Source organism: Myotis daubentonii, chromosome 6, assembly GCF_963259705.1.
Source record: "Myotis daubentonii chromosome 6, mMyoDau2.1, whole genome shotgun sequence".
Lineage (NCBI taxonomy): Eukaryota > Metazoa > Chordata > Mammalia > Chiroptera > Vespertilionidae > Myotis > Myotis daubentonii.
In genome coordinates, this window is record NC_081845.1 from 67,048,122 (window position 1) to 67,067,416 (window position 19,295).

The window sequence follows — 19,295 nt, forward strand, 5'->3', positions numbered from 1 at the left end:
TCCTCCCATGTGTCCTCAAGGTAGAGGTGCTGATCCATATTTACACATGTGCATTTTCTAACCTTCGCTGGTACTCCTGGATTATTATTGTTTCCTGTTGCTTGCACCTTCAGTTTCTCCCTACTCATTGACTTCCTTGCCTCAGTTTACCAATGTAGTTAATTACCAGGAAAAATATTTTCCTTAACCTCTCCAAATGTGATCGGATGCCAACTCTCTTTATACCCAGCTTCTGAAAAGAATAGTCTCTAATCCCCTGACTTTCTCAATACTTACTACAATTCCCAAGACCTAACCTGTAAAATATCCTATCCATCTCTGTGCAGAGCAGTGACTCTTAGAAACCAGCTTCATTCAAGATCACTGATGGCTTTGCCTCATACCCCAGCCTCTCTGATGCCTGAAGCATTTCCAATCAGTTGACCACCTCTCCCCTTTCAAAACTTTTCTTATTTCTCCATACTTTTAACATTCTCATTCACCTCTTAACCCGCTACTTTCAATGTTATTTTCTTAGTTATTTTCTTTCTGTAGTCTCTCTCTTGGCCATTCTACCCACGCGAGTGGCTTCGATTATCACCATAAATTGATGATTTCCTAATAGTAAACTCTGTCCCTTTCCTTATGATCTTAACCCAGATTTTAAAGGGCTGGAACATTTCTATTTGAAGATCCTTTCAGCAGACCTAATGCTATAGGCTTGGAATTGACTCCTCTTCCCCCAAAGAATGTTGCCCTCCAGGGTTTTCTACTTTGGTTAAAGCCACTATCACAATTTCAGATTTGATATGTCAGTAATCACTTTTCCCCCTGTTAATCATCACCCGAGGATATTTTCCCATTGATTTTTGAGAGAGTGGGAGGGAGGGAGGAAGGGAGGGAGGGGGTAACAGGAAGAGACAGAGAAAGTAACATCGATGTGAGAGACACACATTGATTGATTGCCTCCCACACATGCCCGGATGGGGGCCAAGGATCAAACCTGCAACCCAGGTATGTGCCCTTGACCCAGAATCAAACCTTGACCCTTCAGTACTTGAGCCAGTGCTCTATCCACTGAACCACACTGGCCAGAGCAGTAATCACTTTTGATACATAAGTCCATTGCCTTGTCTCTCTGCTCATTTTTTCTCTGATGTCTGTACCATCTTGTCCCATTTCACTCTGTTGTTTAAAAATGTGACCTGATTTTAGCCTTTTATTATTTACTGATTAGACTAAAAGAACAGTTCTGTCATCTACTCTAATGTAAATACACCTCCTCTCTTTTTCTCTCTTGGTGGTGAGGTTAATATTATCAAAGTTTTCATTATGTCTTTACTTCCACTTAAAAGCCATTGTGGATGCTGCTTTGGTAATAATAGGGATTGTGTTTTATTCTGCCTCTGGTGCAGATGCTATTGGTGCCAAGTTTGGTTGGTACCCAACTACCATGGTGTTGGCTACTAATGACTTCTGCCTGCACCCCTCTGCCTTAGTCTACAGGAGCTGGAGATACTGAAATGGTACTTTCCCTATCCCCACTCAGTGTGTTTTTGGGTATCAAAGCCTAGCTCCTTGCTCAAGGTAGGATAAAAATCTGTGATGCTTCTGATTGCTTTGTGGGATCAGGCTGAGACTAGACTTCTGAAACTACATTTTTGCCTGCATTATTCCTCCTCCTTTTTCTTCTTTTCTCACTTTTTTTTCAGGTTTATTCTATAAATCATGTGCACAAGAATTCCATCTTAGATTATCCTTTTAGGGAAACCCAACCTAAGTCACTTCCATGGTACCTCATACAAAACAGGCACTAAATTTATTTTGCAAAATAAATTATATGTGTTTTCAATAGCTCTACTTTTCCCTGAAAAATGAAATATAACATATTGAAAAAACTAAAGTACTATCAAATTAAACTTACTTTGAGAATTCTGTGCTGTCACCAAAGGTAGCTCAAAATACTATGAAATTGCACAAAATTAAAGTCTTATATTATTTATTAGAAACATAATTTGCTAGCTTTCAAAGTCACTAGGCCATAAAATATTTCAAGTTCCAAATGCTTTGCATTTCTGAAAACTTATGTTAGTATTTCCCAAATTGATTAATATCGTGTAATTATTGGTTTTGGCAGCCACCCACACATGTATTCAGTGTGTCCAAATGGATAAATAGCTTTGTACTTGACATTTCCAATGGTAAATGTACTAAGTAGCCACTTACGTATTCAGTGTGGTGTACTGAGTAAAAATACGGATACAGGAGTATTAGCATATCGCCACTGTGGTGGAAAGTGTCCTCTCCTTTTCCATTCTCTTTAAGTGTTTGTGTGGCTTAGTAGGTAATATTTTGACTCCTTCAGAGAACACCTGTCACCAGGGTGCTTTTAAAGCGCTTGTGGCTTAATCCCATTATATACCAGAGGGCTGAATTTATGATGAAACATAGATTTCGACGAGAATTTTGAGTGATTTGCTGGAAGTCACAAATTAACCCAATCCTACAGCTGATAAAGAGCAGCTCTGACTCCCATCCCTGTTCCCCACTGATCAGGCAAGACTGGTTCCCAACTGGTGCTGCCAGATAAGCAAGCCATAGGGACATAAATTGCATTCTTTACAATATGTGGAGACCTGGTCAGCACCAACAGGACTTATGTACATTGTTCCTTATAATGTGTGGCCTTAATTAGAAAATAAAGTAGCTTTGGTTACATTCTCAATATCCTCCATTTTAAAGACATGCAAATCTAGACTTTGGTTTGGGACCACAAAATAAAAAATGGTGCTCCTTCTCACACAGAATAACTAAGACATGAATAGCCCTGCAGCCTTGGAGAATGGCTGAATGTTTCGGGACCTCAGTTCCCTTATTTGGTGGACTGGAGTGACATTACAGTTCCCTTTCATCTCTAACATAAAACATGTGATGTGCCTGGTATGGGCCTTCCTCTCAGGCCCCTCCCTCTGAAGTGGCTCCAGTCTCCCCAAACCTCAGGGTCTGGGTGTCTCCAGTTGGAAGGACTTCCCAAGAGATGGGATGCTATTCCCACAGCAGACATCAACTCTTAGCTCTGTTAATACAAACAAGCCATTCAGTGTCAGCATTCTATTTGAAAAACATAAAACATTGCCTCTTTACTAATCCAAATTACAGAGATAGCTTATACAGCTCTTCTGTTACACAAATAAATATTCATTTAAATGAGTGAGAACCCTAGCTCCTATGGCTTAACACCTTATATATGTATTATTGAAACACAAACATTGGTTGTCATCTTTTTGTCGTGGCGGTTGTCACGGCCTTCCCAGGGTCCTTTGTCTTCTGTTTCAAGTGTGCTGCAGGGACTCACTAATTAGAGGGAAGTTTACCACAGTGGACCACAGGCACACTGTCATTAAATGGCTGTGATATTTAACTTGATCTAAGGGATAGCCTACTCTCACAAAGTCTGGGCTGCATCTCCCACGGTGTCTCTTTTTCACCAGTTCTAATTAGAGTGAGCTAGCAGTTGTCTCCCAACATCTTGTTCTTTTGATTTATTGTTCCCACCAGTCATGGAGTGTGAGGCAAAAGGGGAGGATTCTTGTCCTTGCTCCACAACTACTCCCTGGTGGACACTTGTCTGACATTAACATATTTTAGCTTCTTTCCCTTCTTCCTGCCTTACTCCATTACTTCAGAAGCTATGTTTGAGGCAGCTTTGGGGACACAAAGCTAGAATGAGCAGGAGTGTCTGGGTGGCAGGACATTAGGAGAAGATTCTGAAGTACAAATTTTCAGATAAAGCAGACCGGTGTCATTCCTTAAAATTTTGTCAATGTTTTCCGAAATTCTGATTCTATATCTCGAGGGGCATTTAACTGACAAGAACCCTGAAATGCTATTAAGAAATTTCACAAATATTAAATCACACCTAAATATGTGACACAGTAAATGGTGAAGTCACATGCTTAATACTAAATCACATGCTATTTGGGACCTCATCAGTTAGGACTAGCACAGGAAGGTAATTTGTGAATGATCTATTTTTGCTCTGAGAAATGTATCATATGACAAAGGGACTAAGACTAGTATGTAATTCTTCTATTCTATACTGATTTCTCACTTAATCACTGAAATGAGGAATAAAACAATGGAAGCATATAGGTGACTTCATACACACATACTACATATAGCACCCAAAGCACATAAGCAAGAACTGAGTAAAGTCAGGTTACAAATATGTATAAGCTGTAAATATGATATATAGTGACATAGATACTTACATTGTTTCAATGCCTTACATTCCTAGTACAAATGGTACTTCATACAAAGAAAATATAAATGCAAAATAAATCATTATATGATTTAAGATATGGTAGAATTTATACTACAGTGCATTTTTTCCTCTCTAGGTGATGAATTTAACTCAGTAAGAGTTTTATCAATTATATAAAATCATCCTTTCATAAGTATTAATTTTAAAAGTCTCATAGGTAAACTGGAGATAGCTAGATAATCCTAAATGATGAGTTTCTAGAAAGACAACAAGAGAAAGCCAGCAGTATCAGCCATTAAAACAATAGTGAAGGTTCCCCAAAGTGAGTTTCGAAGCTCTGCAAAAAGAAATGCAGTGATAATTGTAGGTTTGATCATTTTTATCTTCTGACTCTCATTAGTTTTATAAATTCTAGTAAGGTATTGGGGAAAAACTGCAAATCTCTTGGGACTTGAACAGGGTACACACTTTCCCAGTTACGCATTAAAAATGTCAGATAGGATCAAAGTTGCTATCTCCTGTAAACTCTCAAGGCATCCTCAAGGACACAGCCTCAGGAAATTTCATAAGAAGTAAAGTGGAAATTTAAAACATGCAATAAACATGGATTACTCATTGTTGAATAAAGAACCTCTAAAATGTTATATAAAATATGCATATTTACACATTTATATATGGATCCAAGCAAAAACGATGCTTCCTATACCCCTCACTCCTGTTTTACCTAGGACCAGAGCAGAATTATTATTTAAAACAAATTTCCTGTTAGCAATACAAATTCTTGGTACAAGGACATTAGTCATAGCTTTAGTGAGTGAGCAGCGTTTTTGTATATGCTCACTGTGCATTTTACAGGTCAATGTCAGTTTTAATACATAAAGATAGGAAAACAATATTCTATTTCCCCCTAATTAGACTGTGCAAATAACCAAATTACTTTGTGAGCTGAAAATTTATCACTGTTCATTCTTTTCTTCATAAGGCTTCTCCCCCAAATTCAGGCCCATGTAAAAGAATTTAATTGCAACTACAGAGAATTGTTAGTGGTTCTACCAGCCCCTGAACTTGCTTCATTGAAACTCTGAGGTCATTTTATGGCTGTGGAGTTAGCACCGTGGAATAAGCTATCCTAGAGCGAGAAGAAATGCTTTTATACTATGGGGGGGGGGGGGAGCGGGGAACAGTCCTGACCTGCTTTACTGGCTTGCTGTGTTCTACGAAGCCTTCACTGAATATGGGTAGGCTATCTGGGTAAAATTTCACTTGGAAAAGATATCAAGTCCCATAAAAGCAAATACGCTTAAGGAAAATTTTGCTTAGATGAGTTCTATAGCATGTGTTCATTTCACAGAGGCAGTGATTTTGTTGTCCTTTTCCCTAGTGAGACTGATATAATTCAGGAATTATTAGAACATTATTTATATTACTTGTGTCTTCTTAGATAAAGGATATAAATTGATCCAGAAACAAGCCAAAAGAAGAACAAGGTTTTTCCATGAACACTTGGTGAGTTTATACATGATCAGCACAATGCATGCACTAAAGCATTAAGGCCTCAGCTACTCCACGATGAAGAAACCAATCCTCATCTCTGCTCCTTTAAATTAAAATTTTTTAGATATTTCATTTTATTATGAAGCTGAATCAACACTAGGCCTCATAAAGCTTCTGGGGTATTAGAACATGGGGGAGGATATACAGAGAAAGTAAGAATTCAGGTAAGAGTTCAATAAGATGGGTTCAACGGAGTGGGAGTGAAAACAGTCAATTTACTTTATATAATTTTTCTTGGGCAACTAGGTATTCTCTTTAATCAACTCCCACTACTCTGAAGTTATATACTTTTTCCCTTCTATAAACAGCTTCAGATCACTAGTCTTGGAATGAGAATCATGGCAACAGCTAATTCATAACCAGCACTCTCCTTCCAACAATTCTGGGGGGCGGGTAGGGATATTACAATCTATTTTCTAAATGAGGACAATGAGGCACAGAGAGGGTGAGGAACTTGCCTAAGGTCACACAGCCAATGAGTGGCAAAGCTGGGACTTAAATTCAGGCTGTGTGGCCCTAGAGCCTAAACATCACCCCCATGTTGCTTATATCCTAAGAAGCCAGCAGACCTCCTATACTTTTGCAGGATTGACCATCAGATTCCTACCTGTCGAGGAAATATGACCCATTCCTTTGCCATTAAGACTGGGCTGGTGTGAAGGGACACATCCTGTAAGGGTGAGAGCTACCTAGGTTCAGGTTCTCTGTGCTATTTAGAATGCAGGGACTCCTGACCCCCAGACACAGGCTTCAAAGCTGGCTTTGAGCAAGCACTTCAAAGGAAAGTAAAATAGCACAAAAATGTTGGAAGGAGGGTTAGTTGCCCTGAAATGGAAAAAAAAAAGAGAGAGAGAGAGAGAGAGAGAGAGAGAGAGAGAGAGAGAGAGAGAGAGAAGGGAATGGGAATGGCTGGAGGAAAAAAAAGGCACCAGTATAGAAGCTAAATTGAGAGCATGGTAGAAGGAATTTAAAACTGAAAAATTCTGTTTAGGACCCAACAACAGAAATGCAAGAGTGAGATGTCATTTTGTTCCAACCAAATAAATTTCTGTTTGTGGAAGTAAGTAGAACTGATTCACCAAATGTTTTTGTGAGGTTTTTTGTTTGTTTGTTTGTTTGTTTGTTTTTGGTGTTTTTTTTTCCCAGAGACCTAGAGCGATTTCTTTTAAAAAGGCCATGGTAGTTTTATACCAACCTCAAAATTAAGATTATTCAGTCATGCACCTTATGTAACTATAAAGGAGAAATCCAAAGTTATGTTAGAATAAAACTATTTTTTATATATATTTTGGGGGATTCTGTTAGGAATATTAGGAAATCCTATAAGGAATCTATATCTTAGAGGGAATGTTTATAAATGCCAGTTCTTTTGAGATGTTCATGTAAATGTCAATGAATATGCTCAGCTCTGAAATTCTTCACTTTTCACTAAGATACTTTTCTGGGGTGCCCTCTAGTTCCTGCTGGCTGTGGGGAAGGGCTGTGGTGGTTGACCGGCTGGCCCTGCCCCCTGGTCGAACTCCTGGTTGAGGGGACAATTTGCATATTAGCCTTTTATTACATAGGATGCTCTCCTGATTATTCAACTAAAACCTCTCAGCTGGCACCAATTCCAACCACCTCTTTTCTTATCCGTGATCTCTATGCTACAAATTTAAATCCTATTGAGCCCTCCTTGCATCTTGAACGTCTCTTCTGTTGACTTACTGGCCCTACAGTGTCCTGGCCTTCTGTCCTCATGATGTTTTCTATTATAAACTCCAATGAAATGTAAAAATTACTGGCCTTACCTTTAAGTATGTGTGTATGTATATATATATGCACACCCACAAATATACTTCTATGCCCAAAAGAACTGAATTCTACCTAACTCTTGCACAGGGAAGAAATAATGGCACTAATATGGACCTAAATATAAATATGGAAGCATGCTCATTTCTTAAATTAATTAAGCTTTATTTCTTTGAAGTAGCTTATAAAGCAGATTATATCACTGAGAATATTTAAAAATAATCATTTGTAAATGTGGATAATGTCAATAATACCTATTTGTAGCTACCTTTTCTTGATAAATAGAACACCTATAAAAGACCAGTAATAATGACAAACCATGTCTAACAGCAGCTTTAAAGTCTGTTCTTGCCAAACCAGTTTGGCTCAGTGGATAGAGTGTCAGCCTGCAGACTGAAGGGTCCCAGGTTTGATTCAGGTCAGGGGCATGTACCTTGGTTGCGGGCACATCCCCAGTAGGAGGTGTGCAGGAGGCAGCTGGTCAATGTTTCTCTCTCATCGATGTTTCTAACTTTCTATCCCTCTCCCTTCCTCTCTGTAAAAAACTCAATAAAATACATTTTTTAAAAAAATGAAGTATGTTCTTTAGTTTCTTACACTGTGTCACTCTTGATAGAAGAGAAAATAAAGGTAATATAAAATGATTGTGACTCTGCATATTTATAAATGGAGTAAACTTGCAGAGAACAGTGGTTGAACTTTATAATTTGAATACATTCCTCCACAATTATCATGAAGAATAGATAAGTTTAATTTATTCTTTAACCCAACTTCTGAAATGTAAGTTTTGCTAGGGTAAAATCTCAATTTCAAGCATTATTATTTTTTAAAAAGCCTCATTTGAATATTTTCTTTATTTTAGCTAGTATGACAAAGACTCACATAATTATCTTACAGGCAAATTAAGAAATGTGGGTGGGAAGGAAGTAGAATTCAAATGTATTTGTAAATTATTTGATTACCATGTCACAGGATATCAATGGTAGACCCTGTTCTAGTCAGGATTTATTAATGATTTGAATGAGTACTTAGAGGGGAGACTCATCAAAATTTGAGATATGTGAAACTGGGAGTTATTTCCCTGTGGAAACAAAACAAAACTAAAAAGCCCAACTAACAGAATGGTATTATGGACTAATCCAGAAGATGAAATTTAACAATGACATGGATCAATTTCTACTCAGTGATTCAAAAAGGCAACTATACAACAAGATGGGTGACTATATGACTTGGCAGGATTTTTCATTAAAACAAAAGAGGAGGAACTGAATTGACCACGTCTGTATGCGCAAAAGTGCAATACCATTGTACCCTTAAAAATCTGCTAAGAGGGTAGGTCTCGGGTTAAATGTTCTTCTCACATGCACATGCACTCATACACATACATGTACACACATGAGCTATGCCATCTCAAATGACTTAGGAAGTATAAGTGTTTTTTTTTAGTTAGAACTGAAAAATCTGTTTATTATTATTTTCTAGTTTATTGAGTTATACTTGATAATTAAAAATTGCACATATTTAAGGTGTATATTTTTATGATTTGATATATAGTTACATGTTGTGAAACATTCACCACAATCAAGCTAACTTAATCCAGCCATAATTTCATGTTTACTTTTTTGTGTGTGGTAATAACACTTAAGATATACCCTTTTAGCAAATTTCAAGTATATGATACAGTATTGTCAACCTATGTTGTACATTAGATCTCCATAACTTATTTATCTTGGATAACTTAAACTTTGTATCCCTTAACCAACATATCTCCAAATCTCTCTCCCCACCCCCACTAATCACCCTCTACTCTCTGTTTCTATTAATTAAACATTTTTAGATTTCACTTATAAGTGAGAATATGCAGTAGTTGTTTTTCTGTATCTGGCTTATTTCACTTAGCATAATGTCTTCCAGGTTCATCTATGTTGTCATAAATGGCATGGTTTTCTTTTTTTAAAAAAAGCTGAATAATATTCAATTTTGTGTGGAAAATATATATCTTTCTTTATATATTCATCTGTCAATGGACATTTAGGCTGTTTCCAGATCTTGGCTATTGTGAATGGTGCTGTGATGAACAAAAATAAATATCCCTATATTATCTGTAGAAATTATAACATTTTGTCTTTCTGATAATAGCCATTCTAGTATATATGACATCTCACTGTGGTTTTGATTTGCATTTCCCTGATGAATAGCAATGTAGAGCACCTTTTCATATACCTGTTAGTCATTTATATGTCTTCCTTTGAGAAATGTCTATTATGTCATTTGCCCATTTTAAAATAGGATTATTGATTTCTTTGCTACTGAGTTCCTTATATATCTTGGATATGAATTAGAGAGTATAAGTTATCACTAAATTTCCAGGAAGGAGTAGTTATTAGAAGGAAAATGTTCCCTGGATGCTGAAGACTGCATTTAATTCAGAAACAGATGCAATATACACCTTGGCCATCACTGTGAGAACACAGAATAAGAAGCTCAGAAATTAACTTCATAAGGTCATTTCATCTAGTTCTCTGCCCCAATGGGTTAAATGCTTAAGACAGCCTCAAAGCACAGATCTAAGATAGTAATTTTTATCACCAAGACTATTTAAATTTTGATTCAGATAGATTAATGAACTCTTAAATGGAGAGGGGCTAGAGAGTTAAAGGGGAAACTACTGTACACATTTGTGCTGCCAATCTTGAAAATATATAGAATTTTCTGAATTGTCTCTGTCAAAATCTCAAATTTCAGCTCAAAACTCAGATTTCAGCCTTCCGACAGTTGATACTCTCCTTATGCCTCTCTGCTTGCTATATTTTGGGTTTGTTTCGATTAGTGTCAGAAATAAGTAACCCCTGAATTAGCAATGCCTGCCAGTTGTTCCAAGTTTACTTACCCTCTGACCCTCCTTTCCAGGTGGCCCTTGGGGGCCTTGAATCCCCAGGGAACCCTATGAGGAAAAAAGGACACATGTTAATGGCCTGTTTCATGTACATCTGCCTCACAAAGAATGTTGTGAAAATTAATACCTACTGTACTGTTCAAACAAAACTTTTAAAGTGATTTGAGCTCTTCCAAGATTAGACTATGTAATATATTAATAACGATGAACTGTCCTACTCTGAATGGTCTATCTTTATAGTTAACTCCAGAAAAGAAAAAAGGTGACTCGAAACCTGGTGTGAGGCCCAATGTTCACTGCCAGTGAAAACTCCCATGTGATCAGAACCATGTTTCACCAAACTAATGTTTGCAGGCAGAAAAATATATATTTAAACACTATAAATACAACTATATTTTCAGTGGAGAGTAGCTCTGTAAGTATCACTAAGAAAAGACATGGTTATGAGAATGGCTTCAACATATGTCTATTCATAACATTTAATTTTTAGTATCGTAGACATTATTTAATACTTTCTCATAATTTTGCCAAGTGGTAGGGGTAATAACCATTTGTTCAGATCATAAAAAAGGCCCAGGAAATGCCTGTTGTTGTAATCTGAAAGTTAAGTCTCCTGATTCTTACAGATAATTACTGTTACACAAAAATTTCGATTCATCATGACACTCAAACTGCTGGTTATATAAAATCTTTAGCAGTTATTGCTAAGTTGTTACCACTCTGAAAGCTCATTCTTAGTATCTCCTGATCTTCCTCCTTCCTTATTCACCTGCAATTGTGGGAGATTTAGGCTCTTTTTCTCTCAGTCCACATTCTCTCGTCAGTGGGCTTTGAATTCTCTAGGCTAATAATTCTAAGATTTATAACCAAGTTTATTTTCTGAGCTGAAGATCCACATATCCAACTGTCTGCCTGACCATACCCATGGTCTCCTCTAGCTCATGGGCATTCAAATGTAGCATGTAAAACAGCGGACTTAGGACCCTCTCTCAAAAGTGAGATCTTCCAGCATTCCTCAACTCAATAAATCCACACAACATCCTCGTGTGCTCATTACAAAATCTAGAATGCATCTTCCATACATTCCTGTCTCAAATTTCTTTTTCACATCCAGTGATCAAGTCCTTGTAATGCATTTCCAAAGTATATTTTGGATCCATCTATTCCTATTATTAATACTCCCATTATCAATTCTTGCTTGCTCATCTGTAAGAGCTCCCTCGTTGACACTAGACACAGACTCACCATTCTCTACATCACAGTTAAATTGACCTTGAGAAAACCCAGCCTGACCTTCCCTGACTTTCCACATGAAGAGACGGTTGCCTGTTTCACAGCCTCACGGTGTCTTATACTTGTCCTTTAAAGTACTGGCCACAAGTTCATCTAAATGATTGTTCATGCAATGATCTGTTTCTCTCACAAGACTCTAAAAACCATAGTAAAATCTGTGTCTTATTCATCATGGGATGTGCCTATTAATGTCTGAGTAAAAAATAAAATTCATATAAGGAAATCAATTAACTGCTTTTGGGTAAAGGCAGTAATTTTGAAATGATTTTGCAAATATTTATGATTAATTGATCATCTATTAAATGACTTAAATGGCTTGAATAAATGAGAAGTCTAGTATTATATATTCAAACAAACCTGGAATCACCTTCATTTTAAAATAAACATTCTATTGTTACCCAATTTAAAAATAATTAGGATTCATTTTTATAATATGACCTTTTTAGTTAAAAGTCATGGCTACTGTTAAACTAAAACATCAGATGTGCTTGTGATGACCTATTATTATTTATCATGTATATATTCAATTTTTCCTTTTTTCATAAAAACTAAATTTTCATAATGTTGTAAAGCATAATTTTACTAATTTTATTTTGAATAGAAAAAGGTTATAAACAGCTTATTTTCTTTTTTTCATTCAGTTGGGTTTAATTTGACTAAAGTTGTCAGAATTTAGTATGAATTGTTGAAACTAATTTTCTAAAAACATTAGTACAAAAAATTCTGCACATATCACCAACCCACAGTATTTCCTATAAATCTTTCAGACTCTTCCATAAAACACTAATAAAGTGTAGGTATTTATAATTTTCAATTCTCTTATCTACTTTGGAAAAAGTTACTATTACAGGGATATATGGAGCCTATGTTTTATTAATTTAGGCAGGAATAAAATCCTGGGAATGAAAAAAAGTTCTTTTTGTTGCTATGGAAGTGTTATGTAACCAAGGAAAGTTGGCTTATTAGGCCAACATAAGGTTGGTAAATTCCTAATGTGTATAAGAAAACAAATGCTGAAAACCAAATATAATAAGTATTAATTACAATATAATTACAGGGAGTTGTGTCATTATTTACAAGGACATAATCTTGGCTCTAGATTAAATGCTTCCCTCTTACCCTTAGGAAACTATTATAATTTCATGAATAGTCAAACTTATATATAACATTTTTGACATCCATCCAAAAGCTGACAGCCCTTTCAGTGTTTTTAAACATGAGCCACTAAAAAATACACACACCAAACATTCATCAATGGAGTACAATTATTTCTGAGACACATATAATAAAAGTTCCACTTTTACTTTCTGAAGAAGTTACATAACAAAAGCTTACATTATATAAAAATATTAAAATTGATTTAAAATATATTCAGGAGAGTAAAAATTATATATGAGAACGTTTTGTGAGCAATGTCCAAACAGTAAGATAAAGTTCACTCACATATATAACCCACTTCTATGCCTCTTGGATCTTCGTGATTCTGAATCCTCCCTTCACCCTTAACCTCTGCTAACTCTAGGACCTATTGGAAATTATTTTTAATCTCCAATGGATTATTCACTATTTGAATTATTCATGACCAATTTTAATTGTAGCCACATTGTATTAATGTTCAGAATATTTTTGAGCTACCCTTTATCAAATATTAAATGAAATTTACAGAGAAAAATTATATGATATTGTCATTAGTAAAGCACAGGCCAACCAACTGCAGAAAAATCATATTTTTTACGATGCATTAAAATTTGGTGATGATTTATTATTTAAATTATCCAGCTCACTACTCCTCTCATTTAGTAAAGTCTAAAAATGGACTTACTTACCACACACTATGACAATTATAGATACACTGAAGCTCCAGCTTACTTAAATTAAACTTTGGTAGAGCTCAGCATTTGTCTCAGAACTCTCCCACAATTCATTCTTACTATGGTCTTGTAAATGACATTATGCATGTATTTTACTTATTTTAATTAACTAAGAGTTCTGGAGGATTACTTATATATTTGTTAATTAAATTGGGGTGATTTTGGTTAATAAAATTATATAGGTTTCAGCCCTGGCCAGTGTGTCTCAGTGGTTACAGTGTCAGCCCAAGCACCGAAGGGTCTTGGGTTCAATTCCTGGTCAAGGGCATGTACCTGGGTTGCAGGCTTGATTCCTGCCCCCGTCAAGGCATGTGTGGGAGGTACCAATCCAATCCATGTGTTTCTCTCACATGGATGTTTCTCTCTCTCCCCCTTCCTCCCTTCCACTCTCTCTAAAAATTAATGGGGGGAAAAATCCTTGAGTGAGGATTAACAAAATACAACAACAAATTATATAGGTTTCAGGTATAAAATTATACAATACATCATCTGTATACTGTATTGTGTGTTTACCTCCCCAAGTCCAGTCTCCTTCATGACCATTTATCCCCTCTTTACCCTCTGCTACCTCCCCCACCCTCCTTCCTAGAGGACAGAGGAATATTTTTTTCTATCTTCTACCACACACAGAAGAGACTCAATAAACACCTAGTAAACTGAAAGAAAACAAAGAGATGGAATAATACTAAGTGGTGGTGGTAGGGAGTAGGTTTCTGCTGCCCATACAATCATATTCATTTTCAAAACTTGGACTTGGACTTTAATACCACATTGGAGAGCCTTCAGTCTCCTCTTCATTCCTCATATAAAGTGACCATTTCATTCTTTGACGCCTTACAGTTAGTTTATTTAAGAATTATTATTTACCACCTATGACATCGCCTCTGTTACGGAACTTATTTAAATTTCTGACCACTACTTGAGATTTAACAGACTTATACCATTTCTCTAGTTAGAGAATCATATCTTAAGTAACTTTGTGCACAGGGCACATCTGCATAATGCGTACATTATTTTCTTTGATTTAATTGGCGAAGAACAATGCCTATCCATTTCTTTCTACTTTTTCCATCCAGTTAGTCTGCTATAAAAATAACTGTAAGTTGGTTTATTCCCAAATTCCACAAACGTAAAGATTTATTGCTTTTTGGAAAGAGAAACTTGAGAATGTATTTAGAATAGTCATGATGTAAACATCTGCATGTGTCTATCAGGCTTTTTTTTTTAAGTGAAATTCTGGACAATAAAAATGTTGACCAATAACAGAATTCATGAGGCTGTTACCTCTTTGGGTTAGGATAAAAATATGCACAAGCAGTCCAATCCAGCTAAGCCATTCTAAGTTCCACTGGATACCTATTACTGAGGGTTCCATTTCACACAGCCCTCTCTGGAAAATCGGCTGATTTTATTTAAGACAGACTAGAGCTTATCATCAGGGAAGCTCCTGTAAATATTTAACTGGGAAATTACTTAGAATTAACTGGTTCAGAACATAATTTTGAAGTGTTTAACAAATACAGCAGATGTTTAGTAGAGTTAATAGGGTAGATTAATTGCATGTGAACACATCTTCATTTGTGAAAAGAGGCAAGCTATATTCATAACTTCTCAATCAAAGAAAGGAGCTCAAGTGAACAAGGAGAGTTTCATTTTAATGTATTATTTGCACTCCCTTGCCAGGAATGTTGAGGAACATATGATACCTAAAACTGACTTCAACAAAAATGTTATGCAAGTAAGTGTATTTTAACTGTTATGATTATTGCTTTAGAATATGCTTCATAAACTTGAAACATAAGATTAAGCAAAAACTGAATAAATTCTTAACATGCCACTAAGGCATTTTCTGTGTTTCAAATAGAGTGTATAAAATTGAAGTTGAAAACAGACTTTTTCAGTTTTTATAGAAAGTTTCATGCTTTAATATGAGAACAATGGGAACAAATTTTATAAGTTGGAAACATCAGAACAGACTACAAAAAACAAATAAATAAAAATATAAAAGGCATACAGTCCAGTCATGGGAAGAGATTTTCATATTAGTTCCGAGAAGTGGCATTTAAGACTTTATGCTTGTAAATTAAAGGAGCAACCAGTTTTATGTTATTTCACAGAAGTATAATGACACAAGAAAGAATTTCCCTCAGGGTGTGTAAGTATTCAGAAAGAGAAATTCTATGTTATATTTCAAAAGCCTATCATTTTATCATAAGCAGTTGTCAGTGCATGCTAGGAAATAGACGTCTTTGAATAAAGAACAATAGAATCTCTTCCATACACTGAAAGAAGCCCTTCAAGCCTATCTAGTAACACTGACAAGAGAGAAATAAGAACTGTCACTAGAAAGAATACTCCATGAAATATCTGTGTGGACAGAAATGCTTCAATCATTATCATTTACAGTAAATAGATTCCATAACTAGATGGACAATTTTACCCTACCTTTGACAATTTAAAAAATAGAGGTCATTTGTAGTGCTTTCAAAACTTAATTTCATTCTAAAGTCCTGGCAGCATTTTAAACATGAGACATAAATGAATTATGGTCCCATGTGGATGCAGGGATAGATTTTAACAATAATCTTTTTCTATGCTTTTTGAACTCAGAAATCACATTTCTTTTTGTTATATAGATTCTGAAATAGCAAGTCCTCAGTCACTACTGATTCAGTCAATTAAACTAAATGTATTATAAATTAAGTAATAGAATATATAGTCTGTAAATTTAGATTTTGTACTTTCCTCGAACAATGATTTTTGCCCTTATTTGAGACATTCCACTTCATAAATTGTATATATTCTTGGTTCCTTTCCACTTTGCATATTATCTAGCATAATGGATTGCATTTAGTAGGTGTTAAATGGATGAATGACTGCTAAGATTCTGATTCTTTACACTTTTCTTGGTACTTCTGCTGTAGTGAGAACATTAATTGTCATAACTACAGAAATTCTGATTTAGAAACTTACATTATTCATCAAAGTAATTCAAGTATAATTCTTATACTTCTATATGGATAAGTTTGTCCTTCATTAGAGGAAGAAATACAACCTGAATTCTTTGATTTATCTCACAGTGATGAGAATTAACTACTTAGTTTTTTAAAAACAACATGAACTAAAAAGATTAAAGCATCCAACCAAACCATTTATTAATAAGAAATAGAACCAATCAAGTTACTTAAAATGTTATCATTTAAAATAATGTAGTTTCACATTTGGTAATTATTCTTGATTTACTTTCATTTATTTGTCATAAGTAATTTCACATTTTGGTCATTTCATATTTATAATTATTCTTGACTATGAAAAACTGTGTAGATTTGCTTTATTTTGATGCTAAACTAATACATGAAGTCATTTGATTTCTGCGAACTCAAAGATCTGTTGACAAGTAAAAAAAATTGAAAGGCTATGGTCTGTCAAATCTATTTGTATCATGTCTTAGTGATTTATGAGGGAGAATATATATGATTGATTCAGTTTTAATGATTAGTCTGATCAAATAGCAGTCTGTATTTCTGGACTGGATTTTCCACAGGTGAGTGGCCACATGGAAACATGGTCCCATTACACAAAGAGGGAATAATCTACACACAGGCTGTTTTTAACTGTATTCTGATGTTTTCTGAGGAATGGACAGCATGAGAGAAATGTAAGTCCAACTTTAATATCCTCAATAACTTTTGTGTTTGGGTTATGCCACACAAGTGACCGGAATGGAGAAAACTTAATCTAGTAATTTCAGGGTTAAAACATAACTCATTACAGAGATGTTCACACTGCCGGGGTCCAACCCCAGCGGGTCCAGGGGTCCCCAAAGGTGTGGACGGAGTCGGCGAAGAAGGAATGTCACAGAGGCAGCGTTCAGTTGATCAGCAGCCTAGCCAGGATCTCTAGCCCGGATCTCCAGAGAGGTTCTGCTTCGGATCTCCAGCGAGGTTCTGTAGCCATGTTCCCTCGCTAGGTTCTCCAGCCAGGTTCTGTCCAGGCTCTCCAGTCAGGTTCAGTGTCCAGGTTCCAGTCAGGTTCTCCTGCCAATCTCTGTAGTCAGGTTCAGTCCAGGATCCCTTGCCATGTTCTCCCGCTAGGCTCTGTCTCTAGGCTCCGAGTAGGTTCTGTCTTCTGAATTCTGTCTCCTGAGTTCTGAGTCTTTCTGTCTTGTTACAACTGTATTTATACCAGTTGATTCAATCCTATCAATCTCTATTACAAAGGTTAGGGCGTTTCTTATCTCCATTCCAGGGAGAAAAGATTATGTAGTTTAAGCATGATTGTTCGTAGTTAAAGGGATTAATTACCCGCCTGGCACTTAGTTGAGGGGTTTTATTCCCTCCCTAACTTCAGGGGAAAATCCCTACCTGGGGATTCAACCTTTCTCGGAGAGGTGACTTTGGTTAAAACACAGCGCCAAGAAGGTGAGCAAACATATTAAGAAAAGTATGCCATATATGCCAGGTCCCTTGAAACAGCAAGGATGGACCGGCTCCCGGCAAATTCCCCCTTTTTTATTTTTTAAAAGCAAGCATTAAAAAGAAAAACCTGAAATGCTCTCTTGTATCCATTTTAAGAGTAGGATTGGCGCTTTCTGCTATTACCTGAGTCCTGATCTATCACCCCAGGGAGAGCTTGCCAATCCTGCACTTTCCCGGGGTGGAAAGGCTGCAGTGGGGTTAAGGATAAGGCTCCTTGGGCCTACCTTCTCCCATGCCTCTACATTTACCTTTCCGGCACCTTTCCTTCCTCAGAAAAGCATGGACGTATTTCTTGTATAAAATGTTCTGTTTGACTGGGAGTAACCTTAATTCCTCTGCTAATAAGCATATATGTTAAAAGATCAATACGGAGTCTTTTTTCTTTAGACTCAGTATGGCACATCTTCTTAATCTAAAGATCAATACAGAGTCTTCTTTCTTTGGACTCAGTATGGCACATCTTCTCAATCTAAGAATCAATACAGAGTCTTCTTTCTTTGGACTCAGTATGGCACATCTTCTCAATCTAAGTTCTGTACTATCCACCTTCTTACCCTACTTATCCTCTATAGGGGGGTCTGTAGCACCCTGGTGGAGTCCTATCCGTCCCGAGTGTGGGGTTCTCAATGGGGGGGGCTTACCTAAGGGAATCCTGTTCCAGGGGTTCCCAAAGGTGTGGACGGAGTCGGCGAAGACTATCCACCCTCTTCCTATGGTGGAGTCCTATCCATCCCGAGAGTGGGGCTTACGTAGGGGTCCCTGTTCGGGCGCCAGATGCCGGGGTCCAACCCCAGCGGGTCCAGGGGTCCCCAAAGGTGTGGACGGAGTCGGCGAAGAAGGAATGTCACAGAGGCAGCGTTCAGTTGATCAGCAGCCTAGCCAGGATCTCTAGCCCGGATCTCCAGAGAGGTTCTGCTTCGGATCTCCAGCGAGGTTCTGTAGCCATGTTCCCTCGCTAGGTTCTCCAGCCAGGTTCTGTCCAGGCTCTCCAGTCAGGTTCAGTGTCCAGGTTCCAGTCAGGTTCTCCTGCCAATCTCTGTAGTCAGGTTCAGTCCAGGATCCCTTGCCATGTTCTCCCGCTAGGCTCTGTCTCTAGGCTCCGAGTAGGTTCTGTCTTCTGAATTCTGTCTCCTGAGTTCTGAGTCTTTCTGTCTTGTTACAACTGTATT

At 36.8% G+C, this 19,295-nt stretch overlaps 1 protein-coding gene across 1 annotated transcript in view; it reads right to left on the bottom strand.

The window, feature by feature from the left end:
* COL19A1 (collagen type XIX alpha 1 chain) overlaps positions 1 to 19,295 on the bottom strand; it is a 287,102-nt gene that overhangs the window by 122,790 nt on the left and 145,017 nt on the right. The window contains exon 14 of the mRNA XM_059699635.1: positions 10,479 to 10,532. Coding sequence (XP_059555618.1) covers positions 10,479 to 10,532 — 54 coding nt within the window. The remainder of the gene's footprint in view (positions 1 to 10,478; positions 10,533 to 19,295) is intronic.